Consider the following 25,533-nt stretch of genomic DNA (forward strand, 5'->3'; position numbering starts at 1 on the left):
CGATTCCCCCGGAAAAAAAAAAAATTGTTGACAGTCTGCATAACGGATTTTGAACATCCTTGTCCTACATGTTATGGTATCAGAGGTCTTGCATGTCTTCATTCATGATCAACATTTAGTAGCACAAAATCTGCCTCCATATAAAGAAATATTGATGGTTTTAGTTCGTTAATAAGGGTTAAGTTTTCCTGAGTTAAGCACAGTTTTGTTGCACTGTGTAAATAAAACCTCCTTAGTCACGCTTGTTGCCTCCTACGGCACAGTGGTGTACCAGTTAGCACTATCGCCTCACATCGAGAGGGACTCAAACCCCCCTGGCCGGGCCCATCTGTGTGGAGTTTGCATGTTCTCCCCATGTTAGCGTAGGTTTTCTTCCTCCCACGGTCCAAATATATGCAGGTTAGAACAATTGATGGCTGTAGATCGCCCTTGGTGTGAATGTGAGCGTGATTGGTTGTCTGTCTCTGTGTGTTGGCCCTGTGACAGCCCGGCGATCAGTCCAGGGTTTACTCTGCCTTTGCCCAATGTCAGCTGGGATCGTCTCAAAATGATGATGGCAAAACATTTGGCAACTCGACAGATTTCATATTAGCGTCGACGTAGTTCTCATTCCTTTTTGAGAGCAGGTACAGGCTTTGTATGAGACTGGGTGTGACAGATATGGGCCAGGTGCAATGTAACAGTGTTGGTTACTGACAACAACCCCCTCCAGTACTCTAGTCCCAAAAGATCAGTGTCATGTTGGAGGCAGGGTCCAGAGGGAGTTTGGAGTCTAAATAAAAATAGCACGTTTTCGTAACAAATGACAGACAAGACGAAGATGAATTATTGAAGAGAATTATTGAAGAAGTCTATTAACATTTCCCTGCAGACGAAAACATCAAGACCCAGATAACATATCTCCAATGATTTAGTCAAATTCTTTACCAAAACACACTGTGGCATACATCTTAGTAAACATCTGTGAAGTGCGGCGTTGTCAAATATGCAAGATCGCAGTCAAAACAAAGCAGCTGGAGTTCTTGAGCAAAGTACGACATCAGAAGCTGGGGGAGTCTCCTGAATGTTGTGAAAATTAGTTCATAAAGAGAGACGTTACATTTTGAATGCCAATTTCAATAAAATGATGTCCTGATATCCCCTTATTGCACGAAAGTATAGCAATAAAAGATAGACACCCCCTGCTGGTTGAGCCATCTGTTAGTTAAAGGTTAAACAATACATTTCATCACCAATAAAAAAAGAAAGAAGAAGAAGCTGTGCCATTAACGGAGTAACACACTATATGTGAGAGGGAAAAAAATGGAAATGATTACATGATTAGAGGAGGTGATTTTCAAAGGTGTGATGTTTCTCACAGGGGTGAAGCTCCCACCTTCTGTTAACTTGAATAAAATCAGATTCATCATCAGACGTGTTTCTACGCTATAAAATGAAGGTGTGACTTTTACTCATTCGACACTTCCAGTCCTTCCAAGAGCCGAGCAGCAGCACTCCTGAATAATTCTTGAGGTTGGAAAATGTGAGTGCCTCTTGGCCCCGTTCTTCAATGCAATGCAAAATCTTCAAATAAAAACAAAAAGTGTTGTACTTGTCTGTACTTAAACGTAGTATGCCATTATGTCCTCACTAGATCACATTTGTTCTTACACAATAGCAATACAAAATGAACAAATTAATCTTTTGCTCTGAATAGAAACAATTACCAGCAGATATTTAAAATCCAAGCTTTTACAGCTGTAACTCCACTTTGCTTGACTTTCCTTCCTTTGTTTGTAGATTACGCTTTTTATATATATATATACAGTATATATATATGAACAATGTTTACAATATACAGTATGTAGCAATGAATAAAATGGTACACCCTATAGTACGCTGACTTCAGCATTCATTAAACTACATCATTACATCTCCAAGTGTATAAATGAATGCTTGGTTACCAAAACATCTCCCACTTCTTCAAACTGGCTTGCAAACAGTGCTTCTGGCCTGTTTGTGTATGTGTGCAAATGACCCAAAACATTTTGCAACATGTAATGTTTCCAAGGAGAAGTCAGTCAATGTCGAATCATTTCTGCACTCATCGCTAAAACCCCCAAAAAGGTTGGCCCGGGGAGCGCCACACTCCTCGTCAATGCAGTCACATAAAGGGAGCAATCTTCCTCTTCTGAATTACAAACATTAGCCCGGTGCGTGCACAATGGCCGTCACAACAGACAATGCATTGAGAAGAAATGAGACCGGATTTAGCATATGGGACATTGCCACGACTGAACTTGTGCCGTTTCCCTACGAATCACGAAGAAACTACTGAATTATTATTGCCAAAATCGTTGAATAAATATTTTTGGACCCCGTCATGACACTGCTACTACAGCCCAACACTCCTGACAATGCTGCGGTTTTGTTTTTAACTGGCTGGAGTGCGTGTTGGCATTTGGACACCTTCCACCGGGGGATGTGTCTAAAAAAGAAAAAAGCCATTACACTACGAGGCTGCCAAAAGTGAGCATGTGGCTCATTGTCCCAGCTTCTCTTGTCAACACAAGGTGGGATGTCTCATTATAACATATACAGAACAAAGCATTACAAATGTGAGCCTTAGGTTTGCAAGTAAGTGTGTGATAATGATAAAAAAACAAAAGCATCTCATCCTATTGTCAAACGAACAGCATTCGTTTTGCACAGTAGCACACAGTATGAATCAGTGGAATAAAGTTTCCCTAAACGACACCAACAATATTTTGTTTATGTTAAAAATGACATCCAGCTGCAGAAGCTTTAAGTACTTGTTTTTCAGTTTGTATAATATTGTTTAAGGCATGCCCTTATTGGGCTGGGCCATATGCAAAAATCAACATCACAGCATTAAAGGTGATACATCTGAAATTCATAGCATTAATAGAGCAGCAAACAACTCTTTGCGATGTGAAGACACAATGGAGTAACGTCTACTTGAGCAGAGAATGAAGTCGCTCTCCCTCTGTTTGTGTTGTTAACCAAGCTTCTCTGTGCTTTGTTGACATAGCCTGTCCGGCTGTTAGTGCATGCGAGTCCCAGTGGGTGCCCTACTGGCTAGCTAATCGCCGCCATTCTGCACTGCACTCATACGGCGGTTACTGCTGATAACCCCATTCTGAATATGATGTATGAAGAGAACAGGATGCAGCGTTGGACGAAAAGTTAGACTTCTAAGTGTAAAATTCAGATAAAATGACCCGGATAGAGCAAACACACTAGCGTTTCCTTTAACCTCACCTCCATCTGTCCAGCCTTGTTCTCGGGCTCATTCACATGAACGGAGGAAGGAAAATAACTCTGGATTCAGCTATTAGTGCAGTATACAACTTTTAGGACCTAATGATTTAAATAATGGCTATTCATGTGTTCCTACTTGGAAGTTGAAAACACTGCTCTGTGAGCACTGTTACCTTCCTCAATAACTCATTTTGCTTGCGGTCATTAATTGGGCAACATAATTGAGTAAGATTATGGGATCAAATTGTCATGATAGAATTCCACCAAACTTTGTGACAAGATAATATTGAATAATAATAGCCTTAAAAAGAGTCAACTGGAAATACCAGTATGAGTTTTAACACCAGTTCCTTTTTAACATCACATAAGACATTGCCAAAAAAATCTATTTAGAAGGATAATTTGGACTAAGCCACTGAAAAAACACTATCACTAAACTATCATATGCTGATCTTTAGAAATAATGGCTGAAAGGTGGAGAATTTCATTCAGCACTGCTCGCTGGTAGAATAAAGCCCCATCTCCAGACCCCTGTGTAGGAGTTAATAGCACTGGATGCTAACTCCCAATGATAATGTCATGGAAGCAAAGGGCTGATGTGAAGCACACAAAGCACCTTCAGAGAGAAGCTCCATTACTCAGCCTGGCAGGGCCCCAGCCACAGACAGCCTCTCCAGTCTGCATGCCAGAGTTTTTCCTCGCCCCCATTGAAAATCAGGCTGACAGGCCAGAGTGTCCCAAAGTAGAAATGACTCACTCCACTGACCCCAACAACACAAACAAACAGGCAGAAGATCTGAGGGGGAGAGCACAAATGCACGTGAATTCCACTTTGTCCAGATAAGCACGGAGTGGATCCGTCCTCACTGATGCTAAGTTGTTGTTGAGCGGCAGCGCAAATGACCGAATGTGTGAGGTAGCAAATAAAATGAAAGTCTTGACAAGGTAAAGAACTTCGAGATAAGGCCGTCTTACCTCCGGAGTGGTGTGGTGGGCCACACAGTAGGACCACTCCTTGACCTTCACGAACCCTCACTGGACTTCTCTTCTGTGTCTTGAAGTTCTCCAAGTCTGTTGACCACAACACACAAAAAACAATACAGCAAAATAATGAATTATTCTCAAAAGCATATATGCACACAAGACATGCAGAGTTGTTTACAGAAGTAAAAAATGCACCGCGGGTCATATCTGTGGCTGCTCAATAATTTCATATCTGGTGAGAACACAGCTATACAGACCAGAGTTCAACGGTGGCACACGATGCAGAACTTTTGCATATTTCCATAAAGCCCGCTATATGTTTGCATAAATGCTGTAAAGACCTAAACACTCCTGACTGGAGCAGAAAGCAATTCCTCAAGTATAAGTCACACATGAGTGAATTTAATTGGAACTATGAATTGTTATCACTTTCTGTGTTTCATCCACTGCACACAGACCAGTAACAATTAAATGACTAAGACTGAAACATCATTTGTATGGAGACCAATTACTTGTTGACAACCTGCTGAGAAAAAGCAAATAGAGACAGCAATCCTCGAACATTCTGCCTTTTCTTGCCTGCTGTGGCTCTTGGAGATATCGCAAGCCGTGCAGCCAAATACGCGGCTGCCATATAATGACATAATCAAGACTGAATGCGAAAACGGGGAGAAAGAATGCAAAACTGACACCTCCTGTCTACAAGCACAGCAGGATGAGGCGCCGCATATTAAGTACAGAACGTGATCTTTGCAGACCTTCTGAGTAATTGAAAACTGCACCCAGCAGAACAGCGTGTACATTATCGAAATCAAAAGCAGATTTTTTTTTTTTGGGTTCGCAAATGATTTAGCGGGAAAGCTTCTGAATGGCTTCACAAATTAACAAGTAGATCATTAAGTTCTTTTAATATTTGGTGCAGACAGATTGTGCGGATGCTTCAGTGGCCAGTTCTAAATCTATGGCTGATCCATGGGTAACAATAGCATGGAGCCTCTCGGTGGAGGAACAGATTGAGCACAGTCAGGGTCCCTCCGGAGCAGCAACCCATCTTTACTGCAGATCCCTCTGATAAACTCCTAAGTGAATGTGAGAAATGTATTCATTTATAACTCAATATTCATTTATCCAAAAATATCAATTTGTAATTTGATGCTTTGTATGTGGGAAATGTTTGTAAAAGCAATACTTTTCAGGCCTCTGCTGATGTTCATGCTCAACTTGATGTCTCAATGTAACATTAGCGCGTTAACCACAATATAAAAAAATTTAAAAATCACAATAAAATGTTTTATTGAATCTTGCTCGCAGATATTAACAACCAGCATTGGAATCCCAGAGCGGCAGAGATAACGTTGTCTTTCTGTTATTGTGGTATCACCTGCTAACAGAAGTCATTTCAGTCATGTTCATTTATTTTCATTAAAATTCATTATATTGGTGAGTTGTTCAATTTCAATCAACCATTTTGCATGAACTCCCATCCATATTACCTGCTTGTCGTGGGTCCCTAAATACCTTTAACAATCATACTTACATATTTAGCTAGCATGCAAAATACCAGCACCCAGAAACGTAAAATCATTAATCTTATATTTAAATCGGTGTTTTTCTTACTGTGACAAGTCAAAATGCCTGCTGTGAAAAAGGCCTATAGTTGTTGGGACATTTCACTCAAAACCACAAAAGTTAACCTGCATGTGGTGCTGGAGAAAAAAGCCCAAATGAGTGCGTCGTATTAACTGCAGCTCCATGTTTTCCCCTGCCTCGACATGCTCTTTTAGCTTTGTGAGGAGGCAAACAAGCTATCTGAGAACATATTAAACTATGGCTGCTCTGCCAGGGCCACTACTTGCTGAGTCAGTCAGTATGTCCCAGCAGCTGCAGTAGCACTGCTTCTGAATGGTTTGATGTTGTGAATCGTTTGCTGCAATTTGTTTTGCATTTTGGGTGTTCAATATGTGTGGTTCCTTTGACAGAAAATAGGTCTGTGTTTGTCTTCTGGCTTCAGGAGTCTGCAGAGTTTATGGTTTTTATTAGAAAAAGGAAAAGTTTGATCAAATAAAGAAGTAACTAATATATAACAATGTGCAGTACTTGTCTCGCAATACCAGACAATTGGAGATCAATGAGGCGGTTTTAGCAGCCAAACTGAGGAGACGTATTACACGTGCGTTAGAAAAATTTAAAAATCCTGAATAAAACAGACTTTTAATTTAATGTCAGTTTACCAACTGCACAGTTAAAGAAGGTTCTCAGCTTTGAAAAAAGAACAGGCTTCATTCACAGATGAAACGGTCTTCTCTGATTAAACTTTTTGCACAATTGCCATGCCTCTTATCCACTCTTTACCACTAAGTTAAACAGCTCACATGAGCCATCTGCTCCAAACAAGCATCTGTGTGTGTGCGTGTGCGCGCGCGTGTGTGTGTGTGTGTGTGTGTGTAGGGAGCATTGGGTTTGAAAAACAGTGTATCAAATCAAAAATGTTACCATAAATACAGAGAAATACAGGGCCAGATTTTGAGTGCCTTTTTGCTCACCATGCCCAGTCCATCATTAGGCACAACATACAGGAACAATTAACTCCTTTCTAAAATCAGACTCATACATTAGAAAGTAGCAGAGTTGCTCAACTCACACTGAGAGTGAAGCTCTCCTGATCAATATTCCTTTGGAGTATGGTGGAGCGTAAATGAGCGAGACACACTAAAAGCCAACAATGCCTGACAACCCAAGCTGTTCCGCACCCCGTGGATCATCTTATCAAGCCCATCACGGCTCTGCACCTCCATGTGCTGCTCCGTGGCAGGGTTTAGGCTATTTTGAGTGCTTTCAGATCCATGAAATTGGATGTGAATTTGCATTTTTGTGCTAGCTTCATCAATGTGACCCATTGTAATGAATGAGAGGTGATTGTAGGGAAGACAGATTGAAACCATTCTGTTGGAGTGTGTGAGCTCGAGGGCGATTTGTGATGTGGTTACATTTGTCACCTAACCATTGGACAAAAGGCTTGAATAGTTTTAAAAACTTTCCTAAATGGGTTTTATGTGAACTCTAGCTATGGTATAATTTGCCTCCATTCAGGGGATAGTTCGTATTTCTGATGTGAGCTGACCAGTTTGGATATAATATACACAAAGCTAAATAAATAATAATAATAAATGACAAACCCTTAGGCTTTCATCGATACAATAAGTTGTTTACATGTATATTTAAGATTAATTAAAAAAATATTTAGATATTCAGAAAATATTTAGTAGAAAATTGTCTCTCGTCCAACTGTTGTGTCTTCTACCAGATTCTATGTTGGATTTTACGCTTGTTTATAGTTTTTATCACCTTTGGAAAGTGTTTTTATATGCAGGTATATTAATGTCATCTCCCTGCACTGGAAAGCTATTTGTGCACTTTGCTTGAAAAGTGCACAAATAAAATGATTCGGCTAGATCGTGATTTATGTAAATTCTGCTGAAAGATTTTGCTGAACTTTATTTATCTCTAAAATGTCTACTTTCTCATTGAAACAAATACACATTGAATTTGTCATTAAACATTTAACATCGAAGACAGAATGTAGGTTTGGGGGGGGGGGGGCAGCAAAAAAATGTTCATGCAGTCCTAATAGAAAACTCTGACATGCAGCCAAGTACAATAGCTGAGTCAAAGCCTTTTGTAATTACGTGAGAATAAAAAAAATAATAAAACACTTGAACACACTGAAGCAAGCTTTAATAACTAAATGGGTAAACCCTCAAAAATTAGAACGTAAGATAAATGATTGTCCTAATTCCTATAAAGTACACAACATCTGTGTGATGTTACATTGAAACCCCTTCAAAGCTGTAATTTACAGCTAACCCATGCTATACGTATTACACAGTTATAGAGTGGTCAGTCAATATTCTTACCATGCAGTATCTAGTCTTTTCTTAATTACTGGATGAACTGACTGTGGTTGTAGAGTGAGGTAGGAAGGCTTACTAATCACTAAGTAAAGCTGTGTGAACTCAATTACTGCTGACATAAATAATTAACGTAAAATGCAAGTCACCAAAAAGCTGCAATCAATAACTTGTCATGTGTTCATCATGAGGGTCCAAAAAAAAATAAATGGATAATTTCTTCTATGTCTGCTTCTCATCTTCCCTCAACTCACCTCTCCTCTGTTGTCAGAGAAGCATCATGCAGTGAACAGTGAGACATTTGAGGAGTGATAAACATCAAGAGGGGCCTAATTCTTACAGAGCGCTGCTGCTGTCGTCTCCTGACAGTTACAACACTGTTGTGAAGTGCTTCATTCAGAATATGCCCACTGTCACCCTCCCTCAAAGAGGATTTGAAGCCCAGATTGAGCACCTAGCATGGCAGTGCTGACGATAAACGCTATTGTCCCTTCCTCAGATGCTCTCCGGCTCAAAACAGACTTAATGTTCACCCAAGGCAAAAAGCAATGAATAAAGAGCACAGAGCTGATAGAAATGAGAGAGGCAGGGAAAAAAACAACAACAACAAGCGATAGAAATCTTGCAAAGTAATTACACAGATAAGGCAGTTAGGTTAGACTAGAGCCGGTAAGAAAAAGAAAAATGCAAATTATGTGCAATTACAGGACTAAATGTGATAGGAGAAATCATGAGAACCAAGATACAAGGGAGTCACATCCTGCATTGCTTTCATAAATACACCTATTTCACCCTTCATTAAACACGTGGTTACCCTTGTGGCTCTATAAGCAGCGCAGCATTCAGGCTGTAGCACGTCCCCTCTTCGGGTCAGGCGTCCTATACACGTTGCCAATACTGCAGGCCTTGGGATCTGTTGTATAATGTTGCATCTTGCGTCAGTGAAAATCCTTAGTTACACCAAAAATACCCCTTGGGGATTAGGAAATTCAATCTGGCTCGATAACCAACTAGATTATTCCTTCCAGCACTTCCAGCAGGCGAGCAGAACCTTTTAAATATTTAAGTCTGTATTGTCAACAGGATCAAGGACCTTTATGCTTTTAGAGCTTTAAACTCCTACCAGATGGCAACAGACACTGTTATGTCATCCATCCTCCGGAGGATTAAACATGTAGGCTACGCACTGCACAGCCATGCAATACAAATCTGATGATATGTGACATCATTAGTTTGTGCAAATCGTAGACATTGATCTCGGTCGCCATATCAGCAAGGACTTCCAAATATAGATAAGACCGTTAAAGAAGGCACAATAGTGGTGTTTGATTATGAGCAGGCTGTAATCACTGTTCTACATTTGTTTTTAGCAGCAGTGCCCAAAAGCCTTCGCTTTAGACTACCAGACCTAATAAGATTACCGTCTACACGTTACTGTAGATCCTTGTGTTTTCCTTATTAATGGCCTTTGCTTTGGCCCCTTAGTGTGTGAAAGACCATACCGAGCTCCTCTGAGTCAGAGTCGGTTACCAATGACACGATACGGACTCTCATAACAGGCTGCTCCTCCGTGAATTATTCCCTTGACCAGAGACCCGCTCAATCATAGAGCAGACTTAATTAAGTTAAACAAGAGCAATAAATAAGACGTACGACACGTCGGCACTGATGTTTGTCCTCATCTGTTGACAAAAGCAGCGGGTCCCAGGTCGGGGCCCAGGCAATGGATGAGACCAATCACGATGACATACAGTTCAGGTCGGGGCCTCGAAAATTGAAAGGAAATGTGAATATGATCAACAGCTTGCCAGCAACTCAGGGCACCGATTTGCACTTTATGTCGAAGATTTAATGCTGCTTTGTGACAAAGTAGCACCAAATCGGGGCAAGATGGATACCTCTGTGCTCTCCCTGCCAAGGATCATCTCTGCGTCGGCTATGGCAGAGAAACAGACATCAGAATTCAATCTAGCTGCACCATCTGTTCACAGATATCAGGGCTGTCATTTGATATGGGCTGCTCATCAAGAGTGGAGGCCTCAAGTTCACCTTGCCATCAGAGATGCCTTAGACTCTGGTCTTATAAAATGTGATGGATGAAGGCTGTAAAGCATCAACTATACTGGTCTGTCAAGGCCCAGCACACAATCATCACAGGGGTGTGAGACGTTTACTAGAGTAAACACCGGCGCTGAATCTTTAATCAGGGTTAGAGAATAAAAGCGTGACAGGAACACCGCCGGTTAATTTGTGTTTTCTCATTAGTAACTTTAACAGTATCAGCATACTGTAAGTGTCTCTCGTTGCTGGTTGTTATTTTTAGTTCGAGAAGATCAGGTCTGACAACAAACAATTTCCAAAGAATCCTACTGGGTCATTATACTTTCAGTGAACCAGAACTTCTGATGTTTAATGAAACTTTCACTTTCCGAGGCAAACAAAGACGGAACTGATCTCAACGGAACTGGAGTTGAATTGAGGTGAACTAAACCCAACTGAAGTCAAATAACAAAACTGAAAACGGCTTTTGGTTATTAAAAATCATAGACGCATTACCACATGGGCAAAGTGGAAACTTGCCCAGGGCCTTGAGGGGCCCTTAATTGGCCTTAAAGTTAATTATTATCTCTTTTTTCATTTAAATTATTTTAGTTTTTAAGATATGAAGCAAACATGATTTTGAAAATGTAGTACGATTATGAAATAGTTTGAATGTTTTGTAAATTAGCCAATTAACTGGTAATGACGTAATGACGTAAAGACGACTTGATCGATGACTTTTCTTCAAAGAAGGCCAGAAGAAAGCCGGTGGTTTATTTAAATTAGGGTGTCTTTTCACATTTTTGTACGTGGCTGCAAATGACAGTAATTTAAAATGTCAAAGTAATATATACAATTTCAAAGTAAAATACATGCTACTTTGGGGTTGTGGGTCGCATGTTGCTATTATACGACCAAACTCTTGCCGCTTGCATATGTAGAGAGGGGTCCGCGGTGACTTTGTGTCCTGGGCCTGTGGTCATGATCGTACGTCCATGTTGCAAATCCTTCTGATAAGACACATTGTTTGGTGAAAAATAATATGGACTTACATGCGATGTGCAGACTGGCCTGCCTGCTGACGATGGTGCCAAAAGAGTTTGATGCCAGGCACTGATAGATGCCAACATCTTCCTCTTTATTCAGACGGCTGATGTGTAAGTTTCCTCCCATGAGAGAGTAACGTGACCCTGGTCTGGGCAGGACGAAGGAGTCATTGAGCTTCCACCTGTGAATATAACAGAAAAATCATTAATACAGAGAGTCAAGATGCCCTGTAATGTATCTTACCTATTGTTCAGACGAACTGATGCTGTTGCAAAAAGTCAAATTAATGTCAAATAGAGAAAAGCCAGTAGCCTAAGCTGTGACCAAACAGCCCTACTCTGGATAAAGCAGACAGAAATAACACAGTCTGATGTGTGTTGCTGCGAAACCCAAATTAATACAACTAAAAGGATAAGCAATCAGCAGCAGTCATTTCAAAAGACTGTTCATTTCTTTTCAGGCTTTTTCTCACTTCAAACACATCTCTTACTCACCAAGCAAATGCCCTACATTCCTCTGACATTCCTCTGACATCTCCTTTGTCTTTCCAGCCTGTTTGTCCATCAATGACAACCGCATGAGTGAGGCCCTTTCACCGTGAATCAAAGTCCGCCCCTCCAATCATAGTGATTATCAGACAGGGGGGGCCAAGCACCAGCGGCCAGATTCATCCAACTCTGTGCAGATTCACAACTAAAACTCTGTTCTGATTCTTCTTTCTCGTCAGATTGAGAAAGCTGCGTGATTCCGCAGTATAGATCTCAATCACTGTGGAACTGGGTGTACGAGCCTCATTGCCACACTCACAGTTAGCTATATATGGATGTAGAAACACTATATTAGACCTGTCGATGAGAAATACGGCAAAGAAAGTGCAATTTCTCCAATAGCTTATTACACTCGGCTGTGGCTATTTGTAGCGTCAATACTGCTTATTCATCACATTTCTGCAAACCATCATTGTCGTAAATTCTCAATCATCGGTATTATTAAACTTCTCGGATGATAAATGATTCACTCATAGCGCTCATATTGAAACAGACTGATTGCTTCACAATTCAGGATAAAATGAATTGACCATTAACAGGGAGATGATGGCTCGAACGTAAATAAAAATAACAATGGAATTCAGCTCTCATAAATAGTTTTAAATGTTTATAAATGCAGCTTGACATTTTACAAAATGCTGCATCGCCTGCGAAAATAATCACACAATCGGTGAATTCGTTCAAACAACCTAAAAATATTGGAGCGGGTCTTTGAAATGATATTCAATCTCCTCCTTCTCATATCACCCACTGCTATCTCAGCTAAACCTGGTTGATGCCTGCTCTGAAGTACGCGATGGTGTGCACATTCTTCCTTCATAAGTACCTGTGTGTGTGGGAAAAGGCTTGTTTTCTGTCCCAAGGACTGCTTAACACATATTTATATTGCACAGCATAAGGGTGCTTTTTGATGAAACCTCTTGTTTTGATTATGGGAATCCAGCAAGTGTGTGAGGGCGAGAGAGAGAGAGAGAGAGAGAGAACAGAAAGATGCAATTGCCAGCAATCACTTTTTAACTGTACGCGATTCAGGAGATTTAATGTTGTTCACTTTGCATAATTAAAGCTTATGGTCTAAGAAAACCTGCTGAGTTGTAGATGCCAGTTCAACCGAATGCAGCATGTGATCATATTAACCACCCAATTGATGATATAGACTACAAGACAGACTTTACACAAAAACACTAAAGAGTTAAACCTGTTTTGCAGAAAACTTTCTAAATGTATTCAGATACATTTCATCAATTGAATAGGTTGTTGAAATTGTCTGTATTATACCCAGGAAAATGGCAAATGGCACTTTCGTTCTCAAACCGAATCACAGTCAAAGGGAAAGAAAATTAGCAGAAAAAAAGAAGAGTGTGAACAAAGACAAACAAGAAGAGCGACACTTTCTTGACTCTGAAGAAAAAGTTTTTCATCGGAGGAAATAAGACACACATTAAGTTGAATGTTAGCTCCTTGGTCTTGATTCGATTTTCAGAGCTCTCTGAGAAAAAGGAGGCTGGGGGTTTCTATTTCTGACCTTCTTCCTCCTCCTTCAGTGGGAAGGATTAAGACAAAGACAGCGGCAGAGCGGGGCTGAAGGGAGGGACATATGCAGCAGAGCGGTGCTCAACGGCAGATTGGCTGATTAGATTGATTTAGTGATTTGGTGTTGCAGCTGGAACCGGTCCAAGAGCTCCAGATGAGACAAATCAAGGGTGCACGGTGACAACTTGGAGTGGGGGCTTTATGTGGTAGGAGTCATTGGGTAGTCTTTGGGCAAATTAATTTGTCCTTGGCGACCCTGAAATAGACCTGCCTTCATACGCAGCAGTCAAGAGCCACTCGGCATATGGTGTCCTGCTGCTGAACCTCACAAAGACCCTCAACTCATTCCCAAATCTGGCACAAGTGACCTTTGGTTTGAAAAAGTAAAGTGCAAAAGGCGACGACAGCCCTATGATGTATGCTGACTGAACTAACGACACAGCAATATGTCCATCTGAATATCAGGCCCATCATTAAAAGGGATACAAGTATGAACTCATAACAGCTTGTGATTAATCTGAAAACCACTTCTTAATGTGCTGTATCAACTGCCACAGTTGGTGGCACTTGCAGTAATTAAAGAGCTCATCAAAGCCAAATTTGATTTGATTTGGAGTCGGACATGCTCTCAGAATTTGAACTTGCAGATATGAACTCGTGAACTGGTTTTCATTTGGAAAAGTAGGACGATCCAGATGGTGAAAGAGCGACTGATTGCTTCATAAGTATTCCAGTCGATCCCAGTGATAAGATCTTGAACATTCATTTCAATTTGTGCCCATTAGGCATAACACCGAGGATCTTCAAGCTACATTAACGGCTGCATATGCTGATATTATGAAGGATCGTTTCAACCTATTACACATTAAATGCTTGGCTTTGCAATTTGCATTTAATTACACTGACAGGAGTACAACAGCTATGTGGCCTCATTTGATAGATTATAAATTAATAGCTTATGCACTTGATGCACTTTAAAGCAAATCATTGTTTGTCATTTGTTTTCATTTGTTGTCATTTTAGCAGCAACTGGGTACCAACTCGTTTCTAACACAACTGCCCGCTCAACCTCATAGGGCCAGAGTGCCGAGCATCAGTTCCTCCGCACCTCCGTCCGTCACGTGATTTCAATCATGCGTAGTGATAACCTCCAAAATCAGATGCCCTTTGGCAATGTGGGCGCAGCCGTGGGCAGTGATGCTGCACACAAAATGTAACTATAGCTGTCCCGAAGCGGTGATATGGTGGGGCATCTTCTGCCACATCATTTCTGGTATGTGAAATACACTCCACTGGTGTTTTCCTCCCCACTCCATCTCTGTCATGATAGCAGCAGAGTTTTGGTGCATGATTCTCTTGGGTCACTTGATCTTTGCAATGGTCAGTGATACTGATGACAGGAAGCTCTACAGCAGATCAATGCCCCCCCCCCCCCCCCCCCCAAGGCGAATATACAATAGACCAACAACTGAGGCCAATTAATTCATCATTCTCAAATTAACCATGACTGACAGGGACGCCGAGTGCTGCAGGCATGTGAGCAGCAGCGAGCCATAAGGTCCACAAATCTCCAGTCTTCTCAGGGCAATAAATCCAATCTCACTCGGGGGTTTTTTGAGGAAGACATTCTGCACTTGAAAGCTCTGAGAGAGTTCTGCGTAACAAACCCTGTGTGCATAAAGCAGTACCTGTAGAAGGGCGGCGGGTGTCCCTGGGCCTCGCAGCTAAACACCACCTCTCGGCGATTCTCACCGGCTCCAAGGGGAAAGACCACACTGCCGGGTTGTTTGGTGAACACAGGCCTCAGCAAGACTCCGCTTCCTGGGTGGAGAAACAACAAAACTGCATCAGCTTTGATGTCCCGGTGAGCATGAAAAACATTTTTATTTTTTTTTACATTTTTCTGCTGGCAAGTAGATATTGCAAGCTTAGACAGGAAGGAAGCAAGTGGGAAAACAGTGCAGTGCAAGAGAAGGTTGAATCACTGTAAAATCTCTGTATAGCGTGGATCCATGCGAGCAGAGCCCATGAGCATTTTTCATATTAGTCGTAAAAGGCTGCGAGATCCCCCAAGAACTGCATAATCAGCTGGTAACCTTCATAAAACTTTAATGCAAACATCTGAATGTACAGACTTGTCAAAATCACACTACGCTGCCGCCGCGCTTCAGCACAATTTCATTTAAACCCTTCAAACGTATCACCATCTTCCCAGGGGGTGTCATCCAATAGGAAATTTGAAATAAAATGCTGAGAGCAATTTGGTCTTATTTTGAATCAGCCCCTCTCATTTGAGCCATCCACATGGCGCCCTGTGTGACTCAGATGGAGAAATAAGCCTATAATTTCCAAAATTGGAGGAAAGATACTTGAGAGAAGGGTTGTTATCCTTCCTGAAGTACAAAATCAAAACCAAATTCTTGTGCTCTTTCCAAATAGTTTGTATTCCACTTCCTCAGAACAAAAAACAAACTGACTTCATTCTGAATCTCATCCGAACCACTTATTATTATTATTATTATTATTATGTATAATGCACGTTTGAGGAGCACTTTCTATGACGTCCATGTCTATAATGCAATAAAAAAAATATGCATAGTGCTATATAACTATAATCATAAAACAAGAACACAACAAGCACAACTTCACGATTGCTGGGCATTCACTGACATTTTTGTTGTTGTTGCAAAGATCATATATTATATTTCCCATAGTTGTACATGCATTATAATCACTGCTATAATGTGATGAGAAGTCACTGTGGTCATTTAATGCTAAATGTAAAACAAACTGTTTTGTGTGTTCTTGCATAGATTTAATTAAACTTTTTTCATTCTACTTAAAAGAATCAGACGACTTTTAATCCAATATAATGCATTAAAACAGTGAAAACGATAATAAAGCATTAAAGCTATGGGAATTATAATACACTATGATCAGCAATTACGACGTATTACGATACTTTACCTAATAATAAGTCATTATTAAATGTTTTCTAATATGTTTTGATTATTGTTATAAATAAAAGAGTATTTTTGAGTATTTACAACTATAATTATACAGTGCAATAAAGCAGATTATAATACATTATGAGAATGTTTATAATGCATTACAAACATGGGTGTTATAGTTTGCAATTATACAATAAATCACCAGTGCAGCTTGCAAACACCTCTGAATGACACTGAAAAAGTATTTCTGCATATATACCATGTGTGTACACATTATTAATATCAGTATTAGTCATCGTGTGGTGTTCTGCAAGGAAGCAATACTTTTAAATATACAATATAGCACAGCGAATAGATTAGTACCATAACTCTAAATGTGAGTGACATACAGAATTGTCTTTGTAAGAAGAAAACAAGAGAAACAACAAAGACAGCAGCATGTCTAGTGTGACATTTCTTTCCTTGTTAATTACCCAGGCTGAGCAGTGAACGTATGTTGTGAAAGCAAAGCCCACAGTAACAGTGACCCATGGGGCAGTCAACTCTTCACAGAAGTAAACATTCCTTTCTGAGAGGGAAGAGAATTCATTTGGATTTGTCGGATGCATTTGCATTTCTGTAACGACAAAGAAGTGGGAAGATTCCGTAGGTAGGGTAACTCATTTATACGAGAGGCAGGTATCCTTTTCAAGTCTCTGGCGCCATGGGAGTACAAGTTTATCCTCAAGACTCAAAAATAACTCTCTGAGAGGGGAGGGGATGTTTGACAAGGGACCTTGTACGCTGATTGTTCCTCTCCACAAGGATAAACCTCTCGGAAAGTTACGCGGAATAAAAGGCCGCCTAATTATAATCGTTGTTAGATGAAGCGTGTCCCTCGAAGCAGCTTTGAGAGATGATTGATTACCAGAAGACACCTCTTCCATACTCAAACACAAATCTGATAAAGCCTGAAATAAACACGAGATGAATCGCTGTGCCCGATTACATTGATAAATGAGTGCAGTTATCAAGTCACAAACATTTGCATTCTGCATCATTTTTCTTTATTTTTTTAAACATGCTTGAATTCAGCTGGGAGCCCCAAAACATTACCCAGCCCTTTAGTTATTAATTAGCGCTTTAAGTCGCATCAATTCAAAAGTCAGAACCCAAAGACAAATCATGAGATTCAAAATGTATCGTTCATATCCCAAATGAATTATAGATTTGTAACTAATCATAATAACTAATCAATGTTACACAAACAGAACAGTATTTCTGTGTTTGTTCTCCCACGTGAATAAAAGGTGCTCTTGCATTCCCTGATATCCAGAGTTTGGATAACCCTGTTGAATGGTAGAGGATTCATTCATCATGTATGGGCGAGCTTACTACAGAGAATAATGTCAAAGACTGATGATGTTACAAACCCAATGAGATCTTTAAAAAGGTATTCAGTCACATTTGAGTTACTGTATATATGGCACAATTGTTGAAATTTACTGTTCAAGTGTGGCAATTATAAGAGTAAAAACTTAGGGGTTATCATATTTAAGAGAATTGTAAACGATTGCCATACTGTTTTTTTTTTTTATGAACAGTTGCTTTTTTATTCAGGGCTGCTGCAGCAGTTTCGTGTGCCAACAGCTAAATGAATCCGTGGAAACTGTAAAAAGAAAACGCCCTGCTCTGGCTCGTCCTCAACTTATTTTCATGACCACCTGATTAAGAATGTGGCTAAACTGGGAACAGTGAGTGATTCATGGCGCTTATTTAATGTGTTGGACCTCGCACTCATCACTTGCGCCCTGCTGTTGCCACTCTTGAAGCACAAACAACCGCTCAACAGAACCACCTGCATTACTCCTTCTGTACCCACACGCAAACACCCTAACAGCGCTGAACCATGTCTGTCAGAACAGATTTTGCCTTGGTGTGCATTGCACGAACAATCAATCCCAAAAACGACTGCAATGCAAAAACCTAACTCGATATTCAACTGGAAAGGTGCACTCAGTAGAGCGCAGATCTCCGCCAGGTGTGTCTGCAGCAACAACTGCTGTAATGTGCGATTGAATGAATACAACCAGTGCTGTAAGTGGACTTCATTCAAACTCAAAAACAAGCGGCGATGTTGTACATGCGATGGGCTCCAAGTTGTTGTATAAAACACTTTATACAATTGTATAAAACACAAAAGTCGAAGAAGCACTGCGCTGTGTTAACACTAGCGGCCGCTACTGGCCGGGGGTCGGTTGATAGTGGTGAGTGAGGAATAAGCAGGTGGTCATATATATATATATATATATATATATATATATATATATATATATATATATACTGGATATGCCTCAGCTGTCCATCATTTCTCGAGCACCTGATGGATCCTGTTGAGACTAGAGTGAATGAGCTTTTGATTGTACATGGTTTTATATACACTACTATACATATACATATATATATACATATACATATACATATATACATATATACATATATATACATATATATACATATATATATATACATATATATACATATATATACATATATACATATATATATATACATATATATACATATATATATATACATATATATACATATATATATATACATATATATACATATATATATATATACACATATATATATACACATATATACATATATATATATATACACATATATATATATACATACATATATATACATATATATATATACATATATGTATATATATGTATATATATATATATATATATATATATATATATATATATATGTATATATATGTATATATATATATGTATATATATATATATATATATATATATATATATATATATAACAGGCTATAAAAAGGTGTTCTGAGAAAGAGTGAGTCACCCAACCACGAGAGATCCTTGAGCATGCAGCCATAACTGGCCATTCAAAATGTTGTGCAGCTTGTTGCGGCACATTGCAAGAACAGCCGTGGACAGACATAAAAGACGCACGCTCACTCAGTCACAGGCTGTGTGCTCACAGGCACACAAAACGACCGAAGACCTAACCTCTCCCCGGGCTGTAATACGAATGTAATCAACGTAGATATTTGGTTGCAGCCTATACTCTGAACTGATATGATCTTTGGTAGCACCATGGCAACTGTTAGCCTATAATAATGGTGACTAAGTGTAATGAGAAGGGATTGAGCTCTGGAGGCTGTGCCTGGGGGCTCAGCTCAAACTGATGCAAACTCTCTGAAACCCTTTCGTTGCCTTCATAGGAGGGAATGTAAGATACAGCAGGAAAAAGCAGAATCATTTTCGAGCCTGCTTTCTGGTAATCAAAACACAGATGTGCGACACACTGCACCAGACATCGAGGGTATTTTCTCTTTTTCGGAACGATCTAATTTTGGTGGCATACCAGTTGGCCTAGCCAGATCGTAGATGCATACTGGAAAGAGATCTGGTAAACGTTAAAAAAAATGTAGCTCAACATGGACACTCCAATTGGACAGATTGGAGGGAATCAAGAAATGATGTTGAAACCAGCATACCAGAATCTGATGGCGGATCCAACACTGAGCACCCCGGACACAGGCAGCAACATAATGAAAAGCTCTATCACAGAAGTATACTCATCAAGAATCCTAACAGGAAGTCAACTGCACAATGCCGCAGGACAGAGATGGAGGTCATTATGAAAGGGTCTTTAAAAAAAAAAAAAAGTGGGCCGCCTACACTCATATCTGTCACCTGCTGCCAGATGCAGCCGTTTTCTTTGGAAGGCTCTTCAGACAACACAAGACTCAGCATCGAAGCACAAGTGCAAGGCAGAGGGAGCTGTTTAGGAGGCTGAAATAAAAACTAATCTCAAATTCAATACTAGCTGACAGCAAATGAATTCCTCCAGCTTACCTCAGCATGAATAAACAGGCACACGGGGAGTCGGCTGTGGGGGAGGTATCGGTCGTTTGTGAGGTCCCAAATCCATTCGTTTCAGCTCAGGGTTTTATGCATCAAATAAAAAAATAAAAAAGCCAATCTTGCTTTTTAAAGCATCTTTCCCCTCTGTCCAGGCCGATAAGGTGCACCTTTAAGGTCTCTCATTCAGGGGCAGCAAATGTTACTCCAGAGCAGGAGGAACGTTGAGGTGGTTTTGAGCAAAGTACAGATTCAATCACACTCCTCCAAATATTTGAAATATCCGTCGAACCTGTTTTTCAAGGCCCTTGAAATATACCAACATTGGTAATACACACAATTATAGGTAATAAAACCCTTAATATTTAAACATTTCATCAGTAAAATTGGGGGAAATGTTAAAGAACTATTGGAGATGGACACATTGGTGTGATTGCAGTACTAAAGAAGTAGTGAGAAGATATATTAGAAACATAAAAGAGAAATAGCACAAGAGTCAAACATTCTTTACTGCTATGACTATCAGCTAGGGTGTACTGTTCTGTACTGCAGACTCTCGTTAATTAAATTAATTACATTTTCAGCGACACAGTCTGTGAGGAGAGGAACGCGGCCAACACATTCCCAACTAATAGCCAACCGTGTCACACCATTCTCAAGCTAATCAAAGCTAGTGCATGTGAAATTCAATAACACCCTTGTATCCAAGGTATCCAATGCCATGTTCGCTGGTGAAACACAGAATTGATTAGGTCCCACACTCCATTTGGGGGAAAGGCAAATTAAAGCCATTTCTTGCTGCTGTTCTCTCTGTTGAATGTCTACATAAACCCAGAAACGTATTGCTTCCGATAATGCTATTCGTCATCTAATTGTAGTAATATTGCAACCGTTTTCTCCTCGAGATTGGTTGGAAGGTTGTTTGTCACTTACCTCCTGCTATGGTCTGCACTAATGGAAACATTCATCATGGTTTAGAGCTATGCCATGTTTCCAACTATAGTAACTTACAAAATGCTTGATTTGGCCATTAGTGGTTCCTTTCTTGAAAGTGCAGTTTGAATTCCTGTACTAGGGCTGCAACTACCGAGTATTTATATATTTGTATTAATCTGTCAATTAATCGATTAGTATAAAATGTCAAAAAATAGTGAAAAATGTCTAAAGTGATGTCTTTAAATGTCTTGTTTGGTCAGTCAAATAACCCCAAGCTATTCATTTTAGTATCATGTAAAATAGAGAAAAGCAGTGAATCTGCAGCTGAAAACAGCTTTTTCTGCCATTTTTGCATGAGAAATTACTTTAACAATAAATCAAAAGTAGTTGGCACTTTCTGTCAATCGACCGATCCATTAGTCGGCTAATCGTTCCCGCACTGTAAATATCTCTTCTCCAATGTAACATAAATCTCATGAATACCATCCGTAACATCATTTTTATTTTGTTAACCACCACAACACACACTTTCACACTCTCTAAATAAGCTACCGTGAGTGAGTGATGCTGACACTAAATGTTTAACACTTTCTGATGAATAGAAATCTTGTGATGAGAGCATAATTATTGAGTGTCCTGATCCCGCTTACATCTAAGATAATGCAGGTAAAATGTTCACATTAACGATGAGTCATCTTTACAGACTAATAACGGCAGCATCAGAAGACACTGACACATGCCAGGAAATACGATATATAATATACGATATATACTGCTGTTTAATTGACAGTGATGTATTTACAAGAAAAAATACACAGTACAGATGAATTATTATGGATCTATAATAAACACGCTACACAAACACATTTAAATTGGATGAAGCAAAAATACAGCCAGCCATGGGAGGAAGATTCACTGGGGAATATTCCTCATCTTCACATGGACACAACTTCAAAGACGCAATTAAATCGTTGCTTCTTAAAAAGGTTTTGCCGTGTTCTGATGAATCAATGAGGGTGGTCAATATTTGAAACTCAAGTCGTCTCTGGGATGCACACAAAGCAAAGTCAAAGTAGCTCCAGGAGATGTTTATGCTGGCCAGAAGAAACCCTTCATATCAGTGAACAGTGGGGTGGTAAAAGTCATGCATTGTGAGTATTTACTTGGGGTGACCACTGGCTGTGTCATATTAAAAAGGATAGCATCACATTATTATAAATCAGTCATAAAACTGTACTTGCACAACCACAAGTACACATTTCAATGTGTTTCAAAGTGATGGTCCTCTTGTCTGTGTCACAATGCATCCCATCATTTAACCAAAGCTAATTCGAGAGTACACCAGTTGCAATTGGACAAATTAAGGAAGTATCTTACAAAGTTCGTACTCTTTTCTATAACTGTGTCTTCCTGCAGCTCAGAATGGAAACACTAAAATCCGGACAACTTGAAGATACCCACTCTATTTGACCAACTCAGACTGCTGAAGGCTCATATTAGCTTCAAAACACATTTTAATCAGAACAAAAACTTAGGATTTTGTCCTCCATTAATATACATTACCGAAGGAAAGGATATCTTCACAACCAGTATGGACACTTACAGCAAAGAGTGTCTAATAAGGCATTTAATGTACATGCAGACATGTCAGTATTTTATTAAGGTAGAATTATAAAATGTGAACTTATCCTTTAAGGCTTACAGGAATCAAGTTGCACAACCACAAACTCAACTCATCATTCTATGAAACCGTCAAGCATGCGTTTTTTTGTTTTTTGTTTTTGTGACTCATTACTGCTTTGTTGAATACTTCGTTCTGATTGGCCGATAAACACTGCCTGAGGTTACTTCTGAACACTGGACATCTACTAATCATAGCCCTCTACTTTCGACAAGTCAAAGATTTTGTTGATTTTTCATCACACCGAAAAGCATCACTTCTCTGAAACTGTTGGCATTCACTGAACTAACCATGGAAGATGTTCCCCATATTCATTCTGAATTGTTGTGAAAGCACAGAACATTTGATTGCTGGTTAGACCCTCAGCGATAATCTTACTGGAATTGTTTCAATATCTGTTCGCAGTGTTGCTGAATTGTAGCCTTTCAATGCAAACGACAGATGTTTCTATGACTGCACTCCTGCAGATGCTCGTGCATTCAGTCAGCTTGTAGTAAAATGTTTTGAAATCAATGTTTTTTGCATCAAATGATTAAACTTTTTGGCAAGTGGTTGTGTAGTAAAAGGTAATATGTACAGCAAACTCAACAGCAGGGGCTTATTTTTTCTTCACGACCAAATTGTAGTAAACGGTCTCTCTGATATGTATATATACTTTTTTCAACATTGCAGTATGGTAATTGAATAAAAATCCCATCTCCTGTCTCCAGTCCTTACAGACAACGAGTTACTTTCTAAGAATAAAAGGAGCCTTCTTGGTTCTACAACCGGGTTGACAAAACCACTTCTGTCAGATGGAGACTGTTGACCCAGTCCTGGAAGTGGCTTTCAGTGTGAAGGTTAGCTGTATGTGTGTGTGTGTGTGTGGGGGGGGAGGGGGATAAACCACATCCAGCTGTACCTCAACGCCTCTTCTTTGCTCCCCCTCTCTCTCTCTCTTACCCACACATTAACAAACATACAAGCAGAGCACGCCCCTGCATCGGGCCGTTCAGACCCTCTGGGAGCAATGGGGGGAGAGCTGGTTAACTTCAGATGAACTCGCTATGGGAGTGACTTACTCTTGGCCCCATTGCTCTCTCACACAGCCGATGCCCACTGAAAAAAAGAAAGAAAACGTGCCTACTTGTGGATGAATAAACTACCTAGAAGCACCTATCTAACTTCCTCCCACAAGCTCTCTCTCTCTCCCCAGCATTGCAGGTCTGCATACTAAAACGCTTATCAAGAACACAGAGGCTATGGAGGTCTATCGTTGTATTGCGCCATACTTGTCTTGCAAACGGAGCATATGTAATGTAACCCCTTGCTGAATATTAATGCCGAGTTACTTTGTTACACCAACTGCGAGTGTGAGCCTCAAGAGTGAGGCAAGGGCTGTGCAACACATTGCTTTTCAGAAGCCATTTAACTTCTGCTCCTTTGTTCAGCACTAATTTGCCTTGAATAAATAAGCCTGAATGCGGTTTCTGTTTTGTGGCTGGGATCTATGGTACAGACTGCAGCCTTGAATTGTGTCCTTGAAGCCGTCTGTCTGAGATCAAAAATTCCACCGACGTTGAAGACATTCTCTTGTCTGTAACAGAAATGCTTACGTTGGACATAATATGTGATCCGGACTTATGCTTTAGTTCCTAACCCTATAGCGAGTCACAGTTCCCTGAGGAAAGCCTCGTTAGACGTCCACTGATGTGTATCGGATTCAGTGATAAGTGGGTCTAATTGCCATGTCGGCAAATTCAGGTGCCGACGTGTTGTTGTGCGTTTGCAGAGAGACACGCATGCACAAAGACATTTGTGGCGGTTTCAAGAACACACGTGCACACATGTACGCACACTAATTATTTTAGGTCCCAGCTGTAAGGTGGGGCTGCTGATTTGGAGCAAGGCAACATGAAAGATTACTCATCCCTCAAGATACTGCGCTCATGCGACAAAGCCCGTATTCATCTTGTTCTCATCTTCAGACTTTGACATTCTGAAGAGAACTAGCGTTTGACCCTGAACATTTTGTAAAGGGAGGAAAATCAGGTCTCTCATTAAAAGCAAGATCAATGACAAGATTTCTGCGCTGCTGCCGGTGCAATCTCAATTAGAGCAACAATTGAGGGTCTCTTTAAAATGAATGACTACACACTCAGCTGCTAGATAGGAACCTGGCTTATTCTTCTTCCAACAGGAGTCACTGCTGCTGAAAGATAAAGGTAGCTGCTATGCAGAAGTGGAGGAATGTTGATTTGCTGCCTTGAGCCGACAACAAGGTGAACCTTTCCTGCCATTTGTAAGAATTGGAGGAAAGCTTTGGGCGCTCTTTGCCATAAAGTCTGTTCGTTTTTTCCTTGTTACTTTTAAGTGCCATCTGATATGTACGCCTCACAGAATAAAAATCTATAAATAACAATTCATAACCCCTATGCTAACAACATAAGAAAAAAAAGTGCACGTTTGGGCGGCTTACCTGCCAGACACTCCGCCAATGACAGCAGAAGTAGAAGTTTCCATAGCAACTCCATTTTAATAGTCTCGGGTCAATAGAAGCTCACATCAAATCACAGGTGTGTAGAATCCTGGCTTTGTCTTTTCCAGCACTTTCACTGTTCTTCTGTCAAATGAAAAGAGAGGGGGGGGGGCATTAGACACAGCAGTCATGAGCAGTACCTGTCCATGCTTGCGAGGCAATGACTTGTATGATATAAAACACAAGAGGATGGTAAAAAAAAGAAATATTTAATCTTTGCAAACACTTTT

General features: G+C 40.1%; 1 protein-coding gene across 1 annotated transcript in view; it reads right to left on the minus strand.

The window, feature by feature from the left end:
* cntn3a.1 (contactin 3a, tandem duplicate 1) overlaps positions 1 to 25,298 on the minus strand; it is a 61,626-nt gene extending 36,328 nt beyond the window's left edge. Inside the window, exons 1-4 of the mRNA XM_076102300.1 lie at positions 25,244 to 25,298; positions 15,010 to 15,142; positions 11,246 to 11,421; positions 4,237 to 4,332 (exon numbers count right to left, since the gene is read on the minus strand). Coding sequence (XP_075958415.1) covers positions 4,237 to 4,332; positions 11,246 to 11,421; positions 15,010 to 15,142; positions 25,244 to 25,298 — 460 coding nt within the window. The remainder of the gene's footprint in view (positions 1 to 4,236; positions 4,333 to 11,245; positions 11,422 to 15,009; positions 15,143 to 25,243) is intronic.
* Between the last annotated feature and the right edge of the window lie 235 nt (positions 25,299 to 25,533).

The sequence above is a fragment of the Anarhichas minor genome, unplaced genomic scaffold, assembly GCF_050575085.1.
Source record: "Anarhichas minor isolate MPS153535 unplaced genomic scaffold, ASM5057508v1 ptg000003l, whole genome shotgun sequence".
Lineage (NCBI taxonomy): Eukaryota > Metazoa > Chordata > Actinopteri > Perciformes > Anarhichadidae > Anarhichas > Anarhichas minor.